Source organism: Anopheles bellator, chromosome 2 (assembly GCF_943735745.2).
Source record: "Anopheles bellator chromosome 2, idAnoBellAS_SP24_06.2, whole genome shotgun sequence".
NCBI classification, from domain to species: Eukaryota; Metazoa; Arthropoda; class Insecta; order Diptera; family Culicidae; genus Anopheles; species Anopheles bellator.
Window position 1 is genome coordinate 79,159,896 of NC_071286.1, and position 17,655 is coordinate 79,177,550.

The 17,655-nt window shown below is 50.4% G+C and overlaps 1 protein-coding gene across 2 annotated transcripts; it reads left to right on the forward strand.

The window, feature by feature from the left end:
* The first annotated feature begins 2,054 nt into the window (after positions 1 to 2,054).
* LOC131208821 (uncharacterized) lies at positions 2,055 to 16,984 on the forward strand. Of its 2 annotated transcripts, XM_058201721.1 has the most exons (7): positions 2,055 to 2,967; positions 13,975 to 14,344; positions 14,415 to 14,542; positions 14,620 to 15,635; positions 15,972 to 16,280; positions 16,350 to 16,697; positions 16,785 to 16,984. In XM_058201721.1, the coding sequence occupies exons 1-6, from the start codon at positions 2,418 to 2,420 to the stop codon at positions 16,674 to 16,676; spliced, it is 2,700 nt and encodes an 899-aa protein (XP_058057704.1). In that variant the 5' UTR covers positions 2,055 to 2,417; the 3' UTR covers positions 16,677 to 16,697; positions 16,785 to 16,984. The 2 variants fall into 2 exon arrangements, with proteins under 2 accessions (XP_058057704.1, XP_058057703.1); XM_058201720.1 differs by having other exon boundaries at positions 16,350 to 16,984.
* Positions 16,985 to 17,655: the final 671 nt, after the last annotated feature.

Genomic DNA, 17,655 nt, shown 5'->3' on the forward strand with positions numbered 1-17,655 from the left:
CACAGCGCAGTCACAGCAGGGAAAGGTTTGAGAAACGGGCTAGGATGATGCACCACCTAGGAGGATGAATGAACGGACCTTGCTACGGACCAACGAGAAAAAGGGACGGCGAGCAATCGTGAACCGACCGGTGCTGGTTAGGGGCTACGAAGACGATCGAAAAAGCGCAAGATGCAACAGATTAGAGGGCTGTCGGTTGGTAGAAAACATAAAGATGTGAAGCGAGTCTTCCGTTGGCTATTGATTATCCATATTTTGATATTATTTCGTCCGTTTTTAATCTCATTTTAAGACCATTTCGTTAAGGGAATTACGTTGAGGGATCCAAAAATCTTTTATTTCGTTCCGAGGATTCATAACATTAGAAGAATTACCAGCCTTTCGAGGATCAGGCTAGAGTGTTCGTGTTCGAACTTTGCAAAGTTATCGTTTAAAAAAATAGGAAACAATTCGATCACAATTCTTAAGTCGTGCCCCTGGCCAGCCTCTCAATCTTCAATCGTTGCGTTCCGTTCGACATTCGTTCCCTCGATCGCAAGTCGCCCGAAATCCTGCCAGGCACAGGGGAGGACAACCCTTTCCCTCGGCGGCACACTCGGCGGCGAAAGATTGATTTGAAGGCGAAGCAGAAAAACTCAACTACAATCATTTCCATGCATTTTCCCCCCCTTCAAAAGTACCAGCGGCCAGCCGGCCAACCTTCCATTTCCCATCCATTGTCGGGTGCGCAGGGCAGGAAAGCCGAAAGGATTGGTGGCGCGGGGCCGAGCGCATAAAAAGTGCTTGATTTCCCTGAAAAAATATCTTTTTTTAATTTGCATATTTTCGGCGTTTGCACCGCTGGTCCCATTGGTTGAGCCGTGTGCTGGGCTGTTTCGGGGCCGTTCGGGGGAAAAAGGATCTCCGGTGAAGGCCTCTCGGCCTCGGCCTGCCAATCCGTAACCGTTTCGTTTCGGCGCAAAAGGGTGCACTTATGCGCGCGCGTACACATCAAATGTATGCGCGATCTCGTGGCGTGGCGCGGCTGTTGATTATGATGAGAAATATTCGTTTATTTTCGTTACTTTTTACCCTGGATTCCCTTGTTCCGTTTCGTGCGACTTTGTTTCGCGCAGCCCGCAGCGATTGTTGGGTCGGTTTTTTCCCGTGGTCCGATTTCTGTTACGGAACGGGGTTTGCGCAGCGACACATTACAGGCTCAGTCCGATTGCAACAGTCGCAGTGGAAACGTTTCGTCCTTAGTTCAGTGGGTTTGGCCAAATCGTATCTTAAAGCATGCGATACTCGTGAGCATCGCTGCGGTGACTCATTTGTTTATTGCTTGACTCATTCCCAAACAAAAACCACCTTCTGTTGGGCAATTCGTTCTGAGGCATCGTTCGTTCTAGGAATCGCGAAGTGCGACACTGATTTGGGGCTCCAAGCACCTCGTCACGTGCTACAAAACCCCGGCACGCTTTTAAAAGAACAAAAACATCTTAATTTGCGTGCATGTGTCATCGGAACCGGGAGTCCTAATAGAATCCTAATCCCATTCTGGGAATTCCCACAGTTCGGATCGGATATAAATTTTACTCACGATTTGGGTAGTTTGCGGTTCCCGCTCTCGACTTTCGTAAGGTTTTTGAAAATTGGCGTCTGTGTTTTCGTGTTAAATTGTGGACTACTTTGATAAGACCGACGCAGGACCAAAGACCGATGGGAGGTAGGCGTTGACTGGGTACTCCGATAAGACACTCCAAAGCGTGAGCGAGAAAGAGAGTAAGGCGAGAAGAAGCGCAGCACCGCCAACCAAAACATAATCTGTCCGCACTTGACACATTGAGTGGCCAGGGTTTTTGGGGGCCGCCAACCGACGGCGCGTAGCCGAAGTGAGCCGAAGCGGCCCCGAGTGCGTACCGAGCCTGATCTGGCCGGCCGCGTGTGCCCCGGCTGTGTATGTGTTTACACTTGCGCAAAGGGGTTGGCGCGCGCGCGCGTGAGCAATCCCGCGGTCCCGCGCAACCCGTTCGTCAGTTTATCCACGGCCACCCGTCAAACAGGATCGCGCGCGCGTGCTGCGCGTGCGCTCAAAGTACGCAACGTGAGTGCGCGCGAGAGAGCTTTCAAGTTCGTAACGGGCACCGTGAGGACCGCAAGGCCCCCGGATCGAGGTGACTTAATTGACTCCAGGCGGAAGCCGGAAAGGATTACCGTGGCGAATGGTGCTGGCGGTCATGGTGGTGGTGTTGCGTGTTGCGTCCGACCTGGCAGAGGTTAAAGTTAATCATTCTGTTGACGACGTGCTTGGAAGCAAAGTAGGCGATGATGCCCTAGCGATCACCGGGTGAAGCGTGCGCTTGTGGATCCTACCACAGAAACACTCCGCCAGGCCGCGGGAAGGGACAGGATTCGGTGGTGGCAGAGACCGGCGGGCAATGATGTCGCCGGAGAGCAACGGCGAACCGGAACCGGTGGTGACGACACCGGGAGCCAAGCGGAGCCGCAGTTTCGGTAGTGTGGACGATGAGACGAGCAGCTCGCTCAACCTGACGGAAGGACTCCAGTTCGGTGCGTCCGAGTTGCTGAAGGTGTTCGGATACGGGGCGGCACCGTGCGCGAAACGGGCCCGCCAACCGACCGACGAGGCCGAGGATGCAGTGTGCAGTGATGGCGAGGGACGCGGTGGGGCGAAGGTGCACGGCTGTGGCACCGGAAGTGCTGCCAGTGATCGCAGCAGTAGTAGTAGCTGCCCAACCGTCCTCTACGGTGCCAGTGCCAAGTGTGACACGCTCAACAACAACAGCCCCACTAGCGGCAATCACAATATCGGCAACAACGCTGCTGCTGGTGGTGGTGGTGGGTCGAGCTGCGATAACAACAACTCGATCGGCGAGATGGACGAGAGCAAGTTTAGTGAGTTCAGTAAGTTTCTGGCCGACAGTGAGAAGGACGAAAGTATGGCCACCATCCTGGAGCTGCTGCACGGTGAGTTGTCCGAATTTGTGGTCCCCGAATAGGAATAATGCGCCATCGTACCCGCTTTTCGTGTCCCCAATCATCGTAATAAGACCGCCTAGACTGCTTCTAGGAACTAGTCCGTAACTCGTCAGAATTTGCTTGCCCGCGTCAAGTGAGGTCTAACCTTGAGTAGCGCGGGTTATGCGGCGTTATGCTGGCCGCACCACAGCTCGTCAACGGTGTCATTGCCGACGGTCGTAAAGTTAATACTCACTCTTCTCAAGTGGCCTCACATCGCCATCGCGCGTCTATTCTGCGTCACTTTCTTTAATTTTCTCACTCGGCTGCCATAAGCTGCACCGGCTTCAGGCGGCTTCGGCGGCTTTTCGGGATTTCTGGCTCCACTCGTTCCATTCGCCTGCGCATTAAGAGCGCATATTTAGAGCGCATTAACGTCTGACAAGCCCAATAAACGGCACACCGTAAAACGTTTCGTTCTCGAGAAGAAGAACACACGATGGGACGGCTCATCCGAACGGGGTGAACATTTCGAGGACACTCCGGAGCCATTCCTCTGGCTGCGATTCGCTTCCCTTGCACCCGGTTCGCTAAACGAGGTATTTGGTTATGAAATCAAATCAATTTACAGATGAAGGGAAAAATTGAAATCGTTTAATGGCCGAACAGAGGGGATTGGCGGGCGAATGGAATACGAAAGTCGGTGGGGAACGGAACAATAAGCGTTGGGAGTTTTACGTGTGATACGAACAGAAAAATCATGCTTCGCTTCGAGATCGATCGGCAGCGATGGATGCTGGCGTGCGATCGCTGGAATTCCGTTGTAAATTAATTTCTAATTGATTTTCATAAAAGTGACGTATCGAGAGCGAGAGCCCCCTCTTGCTCTCTCTCTCTCTCTGTCTCACGGATGCTGTGTCACAGTTCCAGATCCACTGGCCACGAAATCGAGCTTGGCGGCAGCTCCGAAAACATGAAATTTCTTCGAGACCGACATGGAGGAGTGAGATTCCGATCGAGTGTCTTTCGGAGCGAGCTCAAAAATCAACATCTCCTTCGGGGCCCGCGGGCCTATGTTGCGTTTCCCATCGCGCCTTTTATGGGCTTCCTAATGCCTCCTTTCCACTTGTTTTCTATTTCGACTCTCTGAAGGATTTCGATGCGATACGGCCCGGACGAACACCGGGGTCGCTCGGATTTCTTCGGCCTTATTACCGGCCTCGGACTCCTCCCGGTCCGCGAGTCTACGATGACGCCGTAGGATTTCGGCTCGGGGTTATGAGCGAATTTCAACGGGGCGCGCGCGAGGGATCATGAAATTGGGAAGAATAGCTCAAAAGCATATAATAACAGCAGTACGGATGGCCCACGGAACAGGGACAAGTAGACGGGAAAGCGGCAAGTGAGAAATTGACATTAAGTGTCGATGATAGATTGATTCAAGAGCAGGGACCGGGACGCGGCCGGGACCGAAATGGATACAAGTGGCCCAAGGGAGCCCAATCCTTTCTCGATCATGCTAGATCATGCCGTCAGTGGGGCCGTGTGCATGAAAAGATCGCCCGAAAAGATGGGCTAAAATCATTTCGAACACGGACGCCGCCGCCGGATTGCCGGATCGCTGAGTGGATCGTTTTTGGGGGAACAGCCAAATGATCATCATTTTCTCGGCGTTCCACCCGTCTCGGGACAAACGTCGCAAGAAGCGCCGGCTGGAAGAAGTAATGGAACTAATGGGAGCCCGAGCTGGGCGGTAAGTGTTATGCTAAATGTGCAAAACATTGGCCATTTACGAAAGGGTGCATCGTATGGTGGGCTCTCCAGGAACCGATATTCGCAAGGCACAAAAATCGTAGATACTTTTATTGCTATTTAATTCGTTCGCTCGACACTTAGCCGGTGCCAACACCGTCACCGACGTGACGTGCGCAACGAATGGCGACAACCTAGAGAATGTGCTAATTTGTCACCGAAATAATCGGAAACTAGAGAGCACTAGTTGCAGCTGCAGTTGCACCCTTTCGCTAGATGCACTTGCCGCCTGAGCCTTGGCCGTCGCCAACAAGGTCCACCGTCCGCCTCTATTGCGCCGTTTGGGTTGATATTTTGAGACATTATTGTGCTTTGTTTTTTTGGGTGCTAATCGAACCCCCCACACAGCTCAGTTCGGTGATTGGTCATTGTTGGGTTCGAGCGATGAGCGAAAAATAATCGAACACACCTTTGGCGCGAATTTGTCGTGGTTCTTACGAAAATAACTCCCGAGCGGCGATCGTAGTGTAAATATAGTGAATAAGGATTTGCGCGTTGATCGCTATCGCTAACCTTAAATCGGCTAGAAAAGTGTGTCGAATTCGTGTTGCAGCTGCCGGCCGGGTGAAGCTGAGCTTCGGAAAACGCTGAACGTGTCATTGCCAGGCGTTGTGCCTTGGCCAATGATTTGAGCCAAAGTGGCGCGTCAAAGAATAGCGCTCAACTTTGTTATGTTAAAGCATATAAGCATAAAGAGTTGAAACTGTGGCACTGTGTGTTGAATCATTAGACCGATTGTGTCACGTCTAACCCAGCTTTGTTTCGCTTCCCAGCTCTGGTTACACAAAGCGAACGGGTTCTAGCTTTATGGTCGTAAAAAAACCCGGTGAATCAACATGATCAACGCGGCGTCCGTGGGGAATATTTTTATCAATCCTCTTCCCCCAAACACCACACCCAGCCGCACCAGCGAAGGGATAGAAAAGCTGAAGCTCAATCAATGAAATTAACCTTTCGACCGCCCGACAACCCGACCATGGACCGAACGGAGTGCTTAAACAAACTCGCCATCGTCGTCATCATCCCGTCGGCCTCGATGGTGCACGATGAGCAAGATTTTTCCAGCATACCCGCGGAAACCGCAATCAAACCAAATTAGTCACAATAAACCAATAAAGCATCGAAGGGGGAGGACAGAGTGTGACAGCGAAAAAAAAAATCCCCGACACGACCCCCGTACCGAGTGCCGCCAGTTTTCACCAACTCGCTCGCCTGGGAACGGGAAAGCAAATCAAAGCAGCATAAACCGGCGAGGGGGGACAATTCGCCGGGGTGCCGCATAAACGAACCCGTCCGCCCGACGCATGACGCAGGACGGCCCAGTTGGCTTCCGTGTATTGTGTTGACTTATTAATTTGAAAAAAGAAGCAAGAAATTATTCCAATCAGCTGCGTTCTCATCACAATTTATCCTCTCGCGCTGCGCACTGCTCGCTGGTGTTTTCGAATATTATTTCCATCCATCATCGATTGGATTCCGTGACGAGGGCCCAGTTCGTGACCGCACCATAACCGATCGCCAGCATGTCGCTGGCGTTCGATTCGGAGAATGGTTTCAATTTCTGATAACGGAAGCCAGGCAGTTCGATACCTAGTTCGCTGCCTTAGAAGTCTCTTCGAAGCTTCGAAGAAAGTGCTGGGCCTCGTGGATGATGTCACACGGCGGCTAAAATCGAGTACCACTTCCGGTCCGGCGCTTGACCGGCCTTTCGTCTGTCATCTGTCATCACTTTATGATTCCGGCACCGGCGGGCCTTTATTATTCCGTCGAGCGAGTGCACCGAACGAACCGCGAGTATGCGCGAGAAATCGAAAAAACCCGAGCCAAGAAATCGAGAATTCCACGTTTCCGGTCACTTTTGGTCACATGACCTATTGTTTCTGAAGCGGCCAGGCAGCGTGCGGGGCAGCCCCCTTCGGAGGGCCGTACCGCGGGAGAAATATGGTCGTTTCGGGATGGGCTATTTGAGGGTATTTGTTTTTATGTGTGTCACGTGTCACAAACTGCCGTGGAAATGTGTCACGACCGCGGCCAATGCGGGGCAGGGGGGTACCACCGATTCAATCGACCATCGAACATTAAACATAATGCTCAATTGAATCGGCAGATTAATTAAAGTTTCATGCTGTATCGGTTGTATGAAGGTTTTTGTTTTCTCCTCTATTACATTACATTGTCCGTTCAACTTTTCCATGATAATGCTTGGACCTCGGCAGGAACTCAGCAAACCCGTCGGGCGTAATTAACTAAGGAGATTCGTCGTCGTCAACGATCAATTTTCTCAGTTCCCGCTCCAGTTCAGGGGGCCCAAAAGCAAACCCAAGCACCACGCTTTGGTGAATCTTTTATTTAATTAACTCCGGCAGTGCATAATTCAATCAGACCTAATAAAACCCACTCACGACGACGACGCGTTGCTGGCAGTGTTTATTTTATTCGCCATGCCAGGAGTGAAAATCCCGCGGCCGCGGGCTCAATCCCCGGTTCAATCGGATCATCACTCGGCCGGGCGCTTGACGAAACTTGACTCGTCTCGATGGGGCTTTCGTTGGAAATCAAAACACCGCTCAAACACCGGTCTCCAGCGCTGTACTTTTTCGCGACATACGCGTCTTATTGTGGCCGGTCAATGGTCCTTATGATTAAAATAAATCCCAACTTTACGCCCGGCGAGAGGCTGAAGGGGAAACATACCGAGAAGACGTTTCGCTGATGCAGAGCATACTTTTCATTCGATTCGATTCGGTCGCCTTGTGTCAATTGTTTACCAAACAATCGAAGCAGGCGTGTGCTGAAAATGGCAAAAGGATGAAGAGTGTTTCTTTTATGCTGAAGGTTGAAACTAGAGTGAGGTTCGTAGTTTTGTCTAACGTTCTTCTAACGTCCGTTGAACCACAGACCCTGGTAAGGTGTCATCCGATAACTGGCTTCGTGTTGCAGAGTGATCAGTGTATTCCAGCTCATAATTGGACCGTGAATTAAGGTAACGTAATTAATCTATCCCCAATATTTATTGATGGGGATAACTCATTTGTTCCTTATGGAGAAGGATATAGTTTGTCACTTAGAACCAAGGATTTCTGGCAGAATGCCGGTAGGAACTATTGCAACTGTTTCACCATATTGCAAAGTTAGGCAATTTTAATTACTAACTCCTGTGACAGCGTTCTCACTTTGGCTGCCTTTTGCAATGCTCAGCCCAATCTTTCTACCGTTAAAAAGCGTGCCAAACACGATCGCAGTCAATAAACCAATCGAATGACCAATCGGCGAATAAAAAGGCAACTAATAAAATCGTGGTCCATCCTGTGGTCGTATGTTGGAACGCGCGAATAAGTAGATTACACGGAAGCTTTTAAGACGCCAGCCTCGGCAGAATCGGGCGCCTCCTGGGTGCTGAAGAGCCCCGAGCTAGGCCAGCATCTTTTCGGGGAGGTTGTTGTTTTTTCTATTATTTTTTTCACCAGAGGTCAACCGTGTTTTTTGTCTTTCCTCCGGCTTCGCGCCGGCCCCCGTGAGCCCCGCGTTCACGCCAAACCGGTCCTGGGTCGCGGGCCACGAAGGGAATGTTTTAAGCCACCGTATCATTACGCGCCAAATGAAAGACTCCCAGCCATTAATGGAGGAGCCTCTGGGGGAGCATGAGCGTGTGCCAAGAATTCGGTAACGCAGCATAAAGGCCCGTTGGGGAGAAAGAGCTTGCGCAAATTCAGCCGGCAGCGCGCCGGGAAGGAAGAATAAATATCTATCCACGCACCACAATTTAGTGGCCGCGCACTGATGGACAAAAAGCCACAGAAACTGTCGAAAAATCCCGACCCGCCCGGGACTCCGGGAAAGGTGAAATGGTAAATGGAGTAAGTATAGGCAGGGCAGCGGCATCGGCGAATAAGTGGAAACAGCTTCGGAGCCCCTTGGACCTGGTAGTTAGGTGGCTTTCAGACACCCGGTTGGCCCCTTTCCCGAGTGTGCCTAATGTTCCGGGCCGTGGCTTTGTCTATGATCCTGGCCCCCAGAAACCAGTCTCCCTAAGTCGTCTTCCTTTTGGCAAGTCACTTTCCCGGCTCCCCTCTCTCGCTCTCTCTCTCTTCGCTACGCAGGAGAAATCAATTTGAACTAGTTTAATGCGTTCGATAAATCAATCAACCGCGCGGATAGAGAAATATAATAATTTTGGGTAAATAATTTCATACATAATTTGTTGACGTCATGCGGTGTGTTCGACACGGGCCCGCCAATCCCTCCATGGCTCCATGGGGCTTTTAAAGGGTGGCCAACCCGCCGCCACCGAGGCCGGTAGTTACCCTCGATTCACCGGTTTCGGTTCGGGGTCGGTATCACATTTTCGGTGTTCCACCGGCGTCAACGCGTGCGCCGTGGAGGCGCGCTTTTGAGAGTAGATTTGCCTCTAATGGACTTGAAGCCTGGTCCACGAGGAAACTCCCGGCTCCCGGCCCGGTCCGACACGGAACCATTTTTTTGTGTTCCCTGTCCGCCGGGAGTGTTAGAAATAAATGAATCGCCCCGCAATCGACGGACTTTTGAAGGCAATTTTGTGAATTTGCTGACTTCGAAAAAGGAGCCGAGCCGAGCCAAAAAAAAGTATAAATCAATCCAATCCGAGCCATGGCACGGCGCACGCGCGCACTCGGGTTTGTGGCCCCGGCCCACCGACCACACCACGGAGATTACCATCGCCTAATTCCAGTTTGGGCGTCTTATCCTCTTCCGTTGCCAGGTGTTGCGGACCGGGGCCCCTCCGGTCCGCACGCTCCTCACGCTTCCCGGGCAGGCCGGTCAGTCTTACTTCTTTCTAATATCTAAACCCATTGGGGGACGCGGCCCTCGCCCGATCTCGATTTGTTTTTATTTTATTTCACATTATTTTATTCCGTCCGCTCATTTTTTTTTCTTCTTTCGCTTCGACTCGATTTGTTGCGCGGAACATGTAACGTTATTTGGGCACGTTGTTACTTTGAATACCACTGCGTGTATGTGGTTTTTTACAATAATAATACTGTGTTTTTTTCTGCCGCTTCTGGCAGCGTCTTAAAATTGGAGCTTGTTGTCGAGCGGGTTCTTGTACTTGTATTCGTTTTTGTTGCTCGGTTTGGCTCGCTGTTTCTTTCGGACCAACTGTATCTTATTGTCCGGTTCTGCGTCTTGCAATCGTCGATCTATTTTGGGATATTTAAATCGCTCACCTTCGACGCCTTCTGTACCGATGTGGTCAGTCCGATTGATTGGGGGAAAGATTATGATTTCTCACTGTTCGCCCGCCATGGCCGCGGGCATGCTGCGGGCGCCTTGTGGCTCTCATTACGTGCGAAATTGGTCTATTGATTCACGGTTTTGAGTACAATTTGGCAAGTGTTGTGCGCTTCGCTCTGCCGTTTGCTCTTTCTTTTCGATCGTTTGTTGCAGAAGCCCGTTAAAAGTTTACCATTTCTTCAAATACAAAATTCTTTGAAAGTCCAATTCATTCGTTCAATTTCCAACTGTTGACGATAAAATGTTCCTTATCCAAAAGATTCGCTTCGTTTCCTTTTCTCCAAATTTGGTCCACTCGTCCGATTTCTCCTCTCGTAAGCCGATCGAAATCCGTCCGAGATGCTAAGAAGGGGAACAAAACGGCAAATCATAAGCAAATCATAAAAGAAACATCATCGAGGCGATCGAATGAATAACGTGAAAAGCCGCCCAAAATCGAGCGATCAAGGCCCGGCCCAACCTCGGGGACCAACCGAACAGGAGCGATAGCCTTCGCGCGTTTCCCAAGGACCCGGCGAGCAGCCCCGACGAAGACAATCGGTTGATTGATGTTGAGAAACGCGAGCCTCTTGCGAGGCTGGCGATCGCTTTGAAACGAGTGAAGTTTTTCTTACATTTACACTCCGTTCGTTTCTTTTCTCTGCTTTGCACTGGGTTTGCGTTCTGGGTCACTTAATTCTTTTAAGACTTCTCCACCAGCCGATTCTTCTTTCGTCATCCGCGCACCAGCCCCGGGTCTATCAATCTCCATTGCGCGATCGGCTTCATCACAGCGCGCGCATATTAGATTAGGACGACCGGGGAGAAAATATTTTACGTTTCACCGAGAATTCAAATCAACGCGGCGCGGCAAATGGAATGGATGTCGATCACCTTCGCCTCGCAGCGCCTCGATTCCGACCATTTTTCTTCTCTATTGGTTTCCGACGGGCTGTGGCTGCGGAGGGACTAGCGTTTGAAAGGGGTTGAAGTTGACCGCGATAATGAATAACTTAGCAGCATGATGTGCCCAATTGTGCTGCTAACGAAATTGACTGATGGAGTCTATTTTGTACGTTTTCCGATTTGATCTGCGCGATGGCGAGGCGATTCCCGCCCCGCGCGAGTAGGACATACGGTTTTTGCGGGTCAAAAGATTTCTTATGTTTCGGTTGCTAGCATACTTTATCACTACAGGCCGCAGAGTTGGTTCAATGTCCATTTCAATTCTGATCGATTCGAGAATAGGGATCGAATCTTTAGTTGATCATATCCGTTGTCTTGTAGGTCGTTGTCGCACGTTGGTCATATCAAGTTCAAACACTAGTATAGACGAATTCATTAGTATACGTCCTGTAGAGCGGGTATTTTAAGTAATCCTTTCTGGGAGTAAATTTGATGAACGGTACAGCCTACATGGCAAGGAGTTGCGATTCTCTGATTATTTTAAATTCACGTAGATTTCGTCATAAATAAGCTGTTGTCCAGTGTAGTGTCCTGCCACCCTGTGAAACTCTTTCTTTCAGCTCTAATCGAACACAGAAACAGGGCGAAGACAATTCATCACAACCATGTTCAACCCAATGTTGGAGCTATTCGCAACAGGCGCACAACAGTTTGATGATTTGAAGTTGCTGCCTCATTAGACAGCAATTAATCTTTCCAAGCCGTGATCGATAATAGGCTCAGGAGATCGGGGCAACTGAAGCGAGAAACAATGTCCAATTAAACACTACAAACCACCCGAAAACAACGTAACCATAATGGGAAAGTGCTCTTACCTAGAATGTGAGAAGGATAAAAATAGGTTCAGACCTTGGAGATGATGAGAGAATTTGTATTTGAATCATGAAAGGCCGTAAAAGGAGTTATTTACAAAACAGTATAAACAGTTTCAAATTAGTATAAACTTTATTAATTCATTAGTTCACCCATCGTTTCAACATAAAATATTAATTTCGGTCCATCGTCCTTACGGGCCCGCCCGTTCCAGATCGAATGACTAACACACTATTCCCCAGTTGCCAATATGCTCAATTAGGATCGTTTTGACCGGTGCAGATCCCCCGGGACATGGTAAAACCGCCCTGATGGACACCGAATGGGCCGGGCCTAGTCCCAGTCGGGATGACCGGTGGAATTAGACTCCTTTTGAATACCCGAGCCCCATTCTTCATTATGCTTCGTTTCGACGCTTCGGCCACAACCACTGTCTTATGCCGGCCCCGTTGCCCTACCGGGCCTGTGCCCCGGTTGGCCCGGTCTTTCGATCAAAGTAGATTGACAGCGTAGCTGAAGTCGCGACATCAATCGCTAGAGAGGCTTTTCAGTCCCGATGCCGGCCGGTGCCCGAAATATGGAGCCTCTCGGAGCACATTCGGCACACCATCCACCATGCAAATCACGCCACTGGGAAGGTGCTGTCGGTGGTGGCGGCAAAAATACAGACATCAGCATATGCGTCCAGCAAGAAAACGGTTAAATGATGGAAAAAATCACCGAAACCGGCCGTCACCCGGCGGCGGAGAATAAACCGTGGCAAGTTAGGGTGCGGCGCTTTTTTTGGCCACTTTCTTAGCTTCGCTTATTTGTGGCAGGAATTGGCAGCTAAACGAAATATCGGTTGAATTAATATGATTCGCACGGGACACCGTCGGGTGGGGCGCTCTCCGGGACCCGGTCTCCGATGGATCGGTCGGAATTTCCGAATTTTTCTGACATACCATTAGCATTGATTTCTTTCACATATTCATCAAAATACTGGTTTGTGCCATTTTTTTTTTTAGTCTTGTTCTCTGGTTCTGCGTGCTCCGCTTTGCTCCGTGCTCTCACCGGTCCCTCGCTCCCGGTTGCCGATAGTCAAGATCATGGTTTAATGTTCGTCGATGTTTTTTCATTAGCCTCTTACATTAGCGTATTCTCTGATTTGTTGTTTTACAATGTTCCCTCTCCGGCGGGCCCAGTCCGGTGAAGCATGACTTAGCTAAAGCTACCCCCGGCCGCGCGCGCGTGGATCATATTTTCGGCCCAGAATCCGAATTGGGCGCGATTGGGCCGAAAATTGTTAACGAGATGAACGGGGCGAAAAATACCGGCGAAGAGCAAGGGGCAACAAATCCAACCACCGATCGGACCCAGCCGAGCGAGAAAAAGTGTCCGTCAATAAGACAAAACAGCGCGCAAAACGAAAGCGAACAAAAAACATTGAAATATGTGGAGCGAAGTATCCAATCGAACAAATCAAAGTCCGCGGGGCCGAGCCGAGCCAAGAAGCCACAGAAAAAAAGTTTGTTTCCAAAAATAATAATCGTACCACGGAGCATACCGAATACGCGAAACGCGCCGGAACATTAACAAGCGTAATCGGCTCAAATGGCACGGCCTGGCCGGGTCTAATCCTCCGTCCAAGGGGTTGGCGGTGCTGCGTGTGTTGGTCGGCGTCGCGAACCGGGCGTGAGGAATTAAAATACGTAATTGGAACTGGATTTGGCTAGGAGCTTGGCGATCGGCTCTTTTTTTTATCGCTGTCGGGCCAAGATGCCAATTGATATGATCATTGGTGGCAGAAGGTGTTCAAAAATTGACGAATTTTTCGGCTTCGTCAGCTCAAGGTTGCGACATTTGGACGGTGCATTTGCGAGAAAGGTGAACCTGATTATCGTATAATTAATTTGGGCAATAACCTCTCCGGGGTCTAGTTTTCCCCCTGAGCTGGACGCTAGTTAGTTCTTGCCACACACGATCGCCTTATAAGGACAGCTTTATAATCTGAATCGGTTTCCGTATCGACTTTTCTGTCAACTAAAACACCATTCACTTGTTCCTTTCAAAGTGTCCACGTGATGGCTCATTTTGAATCCCGGCTCCCGGCTTAATCGTTAAGCCATCGCAGATTGCATACATTCAGGGGTTTTCGAGCTGATCGATCACGGTGGTTTGCATTCCTTTCCGCAGATAACTATGGACTGATCCAGCGATATGCGTCCGGGTACGACTGTAAGCACGAGAAGTGTCAGTACGAGAGCCTGCACGAGCACTTTCACTGCCACGACACGTTCTGCCGGGGGAAAGTGCTCTACAAGAAGTACGAAATCATACGGCACCTGAAGTGGCACAAGAAGCGGAAGGAGTCGCTCAAGTACGGTTTCTATCGATTCTCGTCGTCCGACGACTGCAGCATACAGTACGGGGCGTGCCAACACAACTACAAGCACACCCACTACCACTGTGTGCACGAGAACTGTGATAAAGTCTACATTAGCACCAGCGACGTCCAGATGCACGCCAACTACCACCGGAAGCACGAGGCGATCGTCAAAAACGGGTAAGTGCAATTAGCCAACTTCCATTCCGTTTCGAACAACTAATATAAACGGTTTTTTTTTGTGGTCCAGCTTTCAGCGGTTCCGGGCCACGGAAGAGTGCAACACGGACCACTGTGCGTTCCGAGCGCAACGGACTACGCATTTTCACTGTCGGCGTGAGAACTGCAAGTATACCTTCAAGAACAAAGCGGACATGGGTACGTAATAGCCGCCCTTTTTGCGTTACCTTTCGTGCGGTTTAATGACCTCACGTTTCCCGTTCTTCCCGCGACAGAGAAACACAAAACCTACCACCTGAAGGACGAGATGCTGCTGCGCGATGGCTACAAAAAGTTCCTTAAAACGGAGGACTGCACCTACAAGGACTGCCGGTTCTCGCGGGTCTGCAACCACATTCACTGCATGCACGAAAACTGTCACTACGTCCTACACTCGAGCGGCCAGCTGCTCAGCCACAAGCGGAAGCACGAGCGCATGGACACGGAAGTGGACTACCGGCGGTTCCAGATGGTGCGCAGTTTACTCTCGAAACTGAACCCCGGAAAGGCGGAGGATTCTCTCGCAAAGCCCGTCCCTGGTGATGCACCCCGGGAAGCTCAGGACGAACTTGAAGAGTCGATCTCACCCGGCCCGGTAACCGCCGCCACCGAGGGCACGAAAAATCCTTTTCTCGATCTGCTCGCCGTGATGGCGGAGATCACGTTCCGGACGTTGCCACTGCAAATGATGTACCACATGCGGCTGCAGATGCTACAGAGCATGGGCTATGAGCATGTTTTTGCGCCGGAGAATGTCGAAATGCTGCGCAGTCTGTCGCTGGTGGGGCCGAGCTTTGAGGAGGCTTACCTGAACCAGCTCTACGGTGGTCTAGGAGGACCATCGGCACCGGTGGATCAAAGCTGCAGTCCGTTGGTTGACCGATCGCCTGCCGCGAAGCGGAAGTACAAGGTCGAGATGCCATGTGAAGTCCCTGAACTGGTTAGTCCCTCGGATGTGCCGCTCTGTATGAAGAAGGAACCGCTCAGCCGGACACCACCTCGATCGAAGCTACTGTCGAACCCGTCCGTTGACTATCGACTACTGAAACGGGATGATAGTGGTCCGACGATGGCAACCACTCCGACCAGCTCTAGGCGATCGCCTCTCGAGGCACCCGGATCGAGTGCTGTGGACCGTGATCGGTCGCTACTCGAGACGGCCAACTTCCTGCAGTTTAGCTCCAGTAAAACGCTGTTCAATCGCAAACGGGGTCGCCCACGGAAGAACCACGTGATGGAGGTGTACAATAATGTGAGTTTGGTGTCGCATGCGCCTGCCCGTGATAGCATTCTCTCCGTGGTCCGTACTAACAATTTCTTGAATCTTCTTCCATCGTTAACTCTCGTGCAGGACAGGCATCCTATCCTATCTCTTCACTAACCAAGACAGGCCTTACTACTCCACCACCCTCTTCTGATCCATACGATCACTCTGCACGCTGATCGTCTCCCGTGCGTGCTACCTATAATGCTAACAGATCACCGATCACCTAGCCGTTTCTGTTGAAAGCGCAACGGGCGTGTGGTTTGATTTAATTTCTCTAAATCGATGTGCCCCTTTTTTCGGCCACAAACCTCACAACAACAGGCACAGGACTCCCCGCAAGCCATATTCACTAGTTTCAAGTTGGAGAAAAGTGACTCCAAGCCGCCCTCGGAAGCGACGGTTCCACTGGACTCCCTGTGCAAGGACTCGGACCGGAATGTGCCCAGTTCGAGGCAATACCTCCCCGGAAGCCATCACAACATCGCGGGAGTGGGCCAGCTTGGTGGACCAGACTCGGCAGGGATTTTCGGTAACTTCTCACAGCTGCTAGAGCGCCACATGCGAGAAGTGAAACACGAGCCGGTGGCCACCGTGACACAGGGTGCGCCAGATCAGACATGCCGCGATAAGGTTCGTTGATGTTTGGAGACCCCAATTGTAGGTCTGATTAATAGAAATGCATTTTGTGCCGTTTCGCAGAGCCGCAGTCACCTGAAGTGCGTCGTCTGTGAGAACCTCTTCGAAACGTTTGCCGACATCAAGAACCACGAGTGCCACGGAGACCGGGCGGCCATAGATAAGCCACTGTTGGCCTTTCCACCGGTAGCCACGGCCGGGCCACCGGGACTGATCCATTATCGGGGATCGACTTACTGTGGGCCGGGCTTACCGGAACCATCTCGGGCGACGGTCTTAACGGCGGGGATGGGAGCACCACACCATCAACCGAAAGACGTCACCTCGCTGGTGAAAACGGCCGGAACGTTCTTCCCGGATGTGAACGCGAACAAAGTGAAATTTTCATGATTGGCGCAGCGTCAGCTTCGGGTGCGTTGATAAGGAGCAGAGCGTTGATGTTTATCATTTTTAACGTGAAAATGTTTGTAAATTATGTGTCATACGGTGTGGCAGTAGTTCGGTGAATTCCATAGCAGACTATCATTTAATAGAAAGCCATCTGAAGCGGAGAGCGCGCTCTAATCAACCCAGCACGTGGTAGTAATGTTAATTAAGCAGTAGCAGGTTTCGCGGTCTGTAAAGTGACTGTAAAAAAGACAGGCCATCAGAGAACTATCGGGTATTTGTAGTGAAGTAGTCGAATTGAGCACTGTACAGAGGAGAACGAATCGTGAAATAAATTGTATAAATATTTAATTTTTTTACCGAAAAGATGGAGCGATATTTTGTTGCAAAAAAAACAACGAAACAGAAGCCACCAAAACTATGGTGAAAAAGCGGCCCCAAATTCAGCCGTTACACATCTGCTTGTTCCGTGTTCCGGTGGGGCCAAACATTTGCATTCTCCAACGTTCGGGCATTCGGGCAGGGCACACGGATGTGCACGAGTAGCTGCGTGCGACGATAAAATGTTGGACGAATGTACGACACCTATCCAAACATGCTCGAATCGCGAGGCGCAAGATAAGCCCCCGCCGCAGTGGGTGGCCGAGCGGGGCGGGTTAAGGTGGCTCATTTATTGACACGTGAGAGAACCATAAAGTTGTTTGATGTTAAATTCTTCAGATTTGATGCTTGAACCATCGTTGTGTTGTTTAGTCGTAGTTTGAAAGTCGATGGTTCAATCAAAGCATGTGGCTGAAAAATATTTTAAGAAAATCGTGTTTCTCGAATTGCCCGTTAAATAGCATTTTTAAGTCAAATTTTCAAAGTAACATTCCATCTTGAGGAATAAAAAAGGCAAATCGGCAGACAAATTTTTATCTGACTGTTTGCAGCTTTAAAACTCTGCAAAATATATTTCTTTATTGCTCTATTTTGACACCTC